Raw genomic sequence first — 3,697 nt, 5'->3', positions numbered from 1 at the left:
GGGATTTTTTTTTTTTTTTTTGAGAAAAGGGTTCGGGGTTTGGCTTTGGTGGGGCGAGACGGTGGGTTCCCTGAAACCGCGCGGGACCGCATGGCCGACCCATCGGCGAGCCCCTCCGGCGACGGCGGGAGCCGCATTAGTAGCGGCAGCCCCACGGCCGGCGGCATCGGGGAGGAGCGGGACGTGCTCCTGCCCGTCGCCGATATCAGCCGCTCTTGGATCTCTGCTTGGCTTGAACGGCCTTCGTTTTTAGCGGCTGACGCGTCGGTGCTTTGCATGGAGAGCGGCGAGAGCGACGGATGCAAGAGGGCGAAGCGGGAGGCCACGGCCGGCGACGACCTGCTGCCCGAGACGGCGAAGCAGGGGTTTCAGGCCCACCCGCACAAGAACAGATCGGTGCGTATACTGGTTTGATGGATGTTTGGGTAAATCATACGTAATTGGGTGGATTCTGAGATGATAAGGGGGGAATGGATTGATTTGCTAACTTGGTCTGATTGGCTTATCATCGATTGCAAAGCTTAAATAACCACTCCTGCATTGCATAACCTTCGTCTGTCTTTTGTTAAAGCTTTCTCATCGTGCAAATTTCAAGCTCTTGCTGAATTTGGGCATCCTTGTTATCTATCTCTGTGATGACACCTCATTTCTTAGGAGCTCCCTTGCACAATGGAGGTGGTGGAGCTAAGCCCCTTGCCCGTGCCTGATGTCAGGGATTGGTCTGAGCTCCCACTCGATGCCCTTTCTGCAATCTTCATGAAGCTTGGGACCATCGAGATTCTGATGCGCGCCGAACTTGTGTGCCGCTCATGGCGCATAACAGCCAAGTCCCCTGACTTGTGGCGTTTCGTGGACATGACGCGCCACAAGGTGGTTTTCTCAAAGGCAGAAAATGTCTTGTGCGAAATGGCAAAGGTGGCTATAGATCGCTCCGAGGGACGGATGGAATCGTTCTGGGCTCAGAAGTTTGTCACTAGCGAACTCCTGAATTACATTGCAAACAGGTATTGTTCTTTGCGTTCTTGAATTTCAGCACTTGATCTCTTGCTCTGTATGTGTCAAACTTAGCAGCCTTTTAGCACTGACCCACACTGGTTGCGGTATTTACCTCCACCTAACAGATTAACAAGTTGGTCGCAAGATGTGAATTTAATTTAGGAAATAAACTGATACGTTATTGTGACACATGTCTAATAGTGTTATCTTCAAGGTGTTCAAAGGACACCCCAATTGCTTGAGCTGAGTGGTTTGCAAACTAAAACAAAATTGGCACATCTATACGGTTGTATTTGTCTCTAAAATTAGGCAGACATATTTAGGACAGGTCAGTTAGAGCCAAATAAGTTGGCTTGAGATACTGAGACTGGTAGGTCATCTTCAACGCTAATCCTCAAATCGCCCCCAAATGTCCGGCCTAGATGGTCCGGACACTTTCAAGCCTCCAGCGCCGCTCAACAAATTGGGCTTCTCTGGACGTCTGAAATCCCTACAGCGGCCACAAATCGGGGGCGTTCTGGGGGTGTCCGGACGTGGGCGTCCGACAACCCGGACACACCCTAAAACCCCTCTCCTTCTCTAGAACCATCAGCATTGATGCCGCTCTCACCGTCTCGCGGCTACCCGCATTCACGCCGGCGCGCCACCCAAGAAGCCTTTCTCCCACTCTTAAAACTGATCGGCCTTCCCCCAAAGCCTATCCTCTCACCCACTCCTCCTCCCCTCCCAAAGCCGTGCATACCACACCTCCACCACCGGCCGCCGGGCAGAAAACCGAGGAGGAGAAGGAGCGCAGCCGGGCATGGTGGCTGTCGACGGCTACCGCTCGGACCAGCCTCTGGCACGCCAGGACTCTGGATCCGGGGGGAGCTCCAGATCCAATTCACGACGTCACCCCCTTTTGCCGGTCCGTCTTCCTTGACCGCTGCGTCCACCATGTAGGAGAAGCCAGTCAACGACATTGATGGGGCAAAGATCGAGACGGAGGACTCCGAGGAGGAGAAGCCGCCGCTGCCCGCCCTAGCGGTGGCGACGGACACCGAGTTACAGCAGAACATGCAGATCGTGCAGAACCACTGTACATTTGGGGGCGTCCATTTCATGAATAGCGTTGGAGATGCCCATTGCCCTTATTAGATATTTACGGTACATTGTTATGTGATATTTAGGACAGGTCGTTTATTGCCAAATTAGATATTTACGTTCCAGCAGCACATGGACAGGTCGTTTATTTGATATTTATCATATGGTACATGTGTCCAACTACTTCGCTTTAAAGAGAAAATACATTTACTGTTTAAACTTGTAATACAGCCTTACTGTACTTGTCTGATTTTGCTCTGTTCATGTGATATCCTGTTTATTTTAATTTTTCTCTCTGTAGATGCAACTCATTGAAGAGCATTCGACTCATTGCCTCCCAATACTTTTGGGATGACGCAGTAACTAAGCTTGCCGCTAGATGTCCAATGCTAGAAGAGATAGAGTACTCTGGTCAGAAGCTGTCGTGGCCATTTTTCAAGCGGATCGGTGCTGCTCGCCCAGAGCTGAAACGTTTAAGAGTCCGTTTGCCTTGGGTCGACGAGGAGGAAGAGGAGGAGCTTTATGAGGCCTCGGAGGCGAGACACAACGAGGAGGCCTTCGCCATAGCAGAGAGCTTGCAGGAGTTGCAGCTCCTTCAGATGGCAGGCTACGGCCTGACTGAAAAGGGGGTGTACGCCATCCTTGAAGGCTGCCCCCACCTCGAACTCCTCGACCTTAGAGAATGCGGCAACCTCGAAGTTGATGATGAACTCCGAGCTCGCTGTGCCAATATCAGGCATGCCCAGCTGCCAGGAGTGGTGGGGTCTCCTCCTCACGTTCAGTGCCCAGATCTCCGTACCATCGAGGAGAACGAAGGTGAAGTGATAGAGCAATCTGATCTCTATGCTTGCTCTCCGCACAACGAGGCAGCGATGGACAGCGATGGCTACGGCCAGTGCTATTGTCATGGCTGCGGCGAGTACTATTGCGAATACTACTGCGATTGCTACTGCGAGTACTCCCTGCTCCCCTGGGATGACTACAGAGATGACACACCTCTCTTGCGCAACGTGACCTACTCCAAGGATGATCCCAGATACTACTGGGAGCTGTGACAGATGCAACTAGCTAGCTGTGCCATGTTCGGTAGTCCAAGTCACTGTCTTGGGGTTTTAGATCTTGAAGAGTTTGTGTGTATCCCTGCAGGAGGGCTTCTGATGTACTACTCCCTCCGTTCCAAATTACTCATCGTGATTTTAGTTCAAATTTGAACTAAAACCATGACGAATAATTTGGAACAGAGGGAGTACAAACAAGCCAGTGGTGCTTTTGAACTATCTGCCTATAGTGTGTGTTTTAATAGTTACAACCGTCTAGTAGTACTAACTCCTACTAGGTATCATCCACTAACTGAGATGCGCATGCAAGTGTTAGTTTGCTAGTACTCAGCTGTATTCTCAAGCTATCTCCGCGAACCTTTTCCGAAACTTATTACTTCCTAAAAACGTATATCTTGTGCTCCCTTCGTGTAGTATAAAAAACACTCTTATGTTATGTGACGGAGGGAGTAGAATTTACTTTGTACTATACTAGCGCATATGCCCGTGCGTTGCAACGGGAGATATTTATTACGACAAGCAACGGGAGAGAAATGATGTGTCCTCCGAAAATATTCTCC

General features: G+C 50.6%; 1 protein-coding gene across 1 annotated transcript; it reads left to right on the top strand.

Annotated features, from left to right (window-relative positions):
- LOC123075207 (putative F-box/LRR-repeat protein 22) lies at nucleotides 1–3,496 on the top strand. The gene is made up of 3 exons (XM_044497869.1): nucleotides 1–396; nucleotides 655–1,004; nucleotides 2,381–3,496. The coding sequence occupies exons 1-3, from the start codon at nucleotides 91–93 to the stop codon at nucleotides 3,132–3,134; spliced, it is 1,410 nt and encodes a 469-aa protein (XP_044353804.1). The 5' UTR covers nucleotides 1–90; the 3' UTR covers nucleotides 3,135–3,496.
- Nucleotides 3,497–3,697: the final 201 nt, after the last annotated feature.

This window comes from Triticum aestivum, chromosome 3D (assembly GCF_018294505.1).
Source record: "Triticum aestivum cultivar Chinese Spring chromosome 3D, IWGSC CS RefSeq v2.1, whole genome shotgun sequence".
NCBI classification, from domain to species: domain Eukaryota; kingdom Viridiplantae; phylum Streptophyta; class Magnoliopsida; order Poales; family Poaceae; genus Triticum; species Triticum aestivum.
This window is presented reverse-complemented; position numbering and strand designations above follow the sequence as displayed.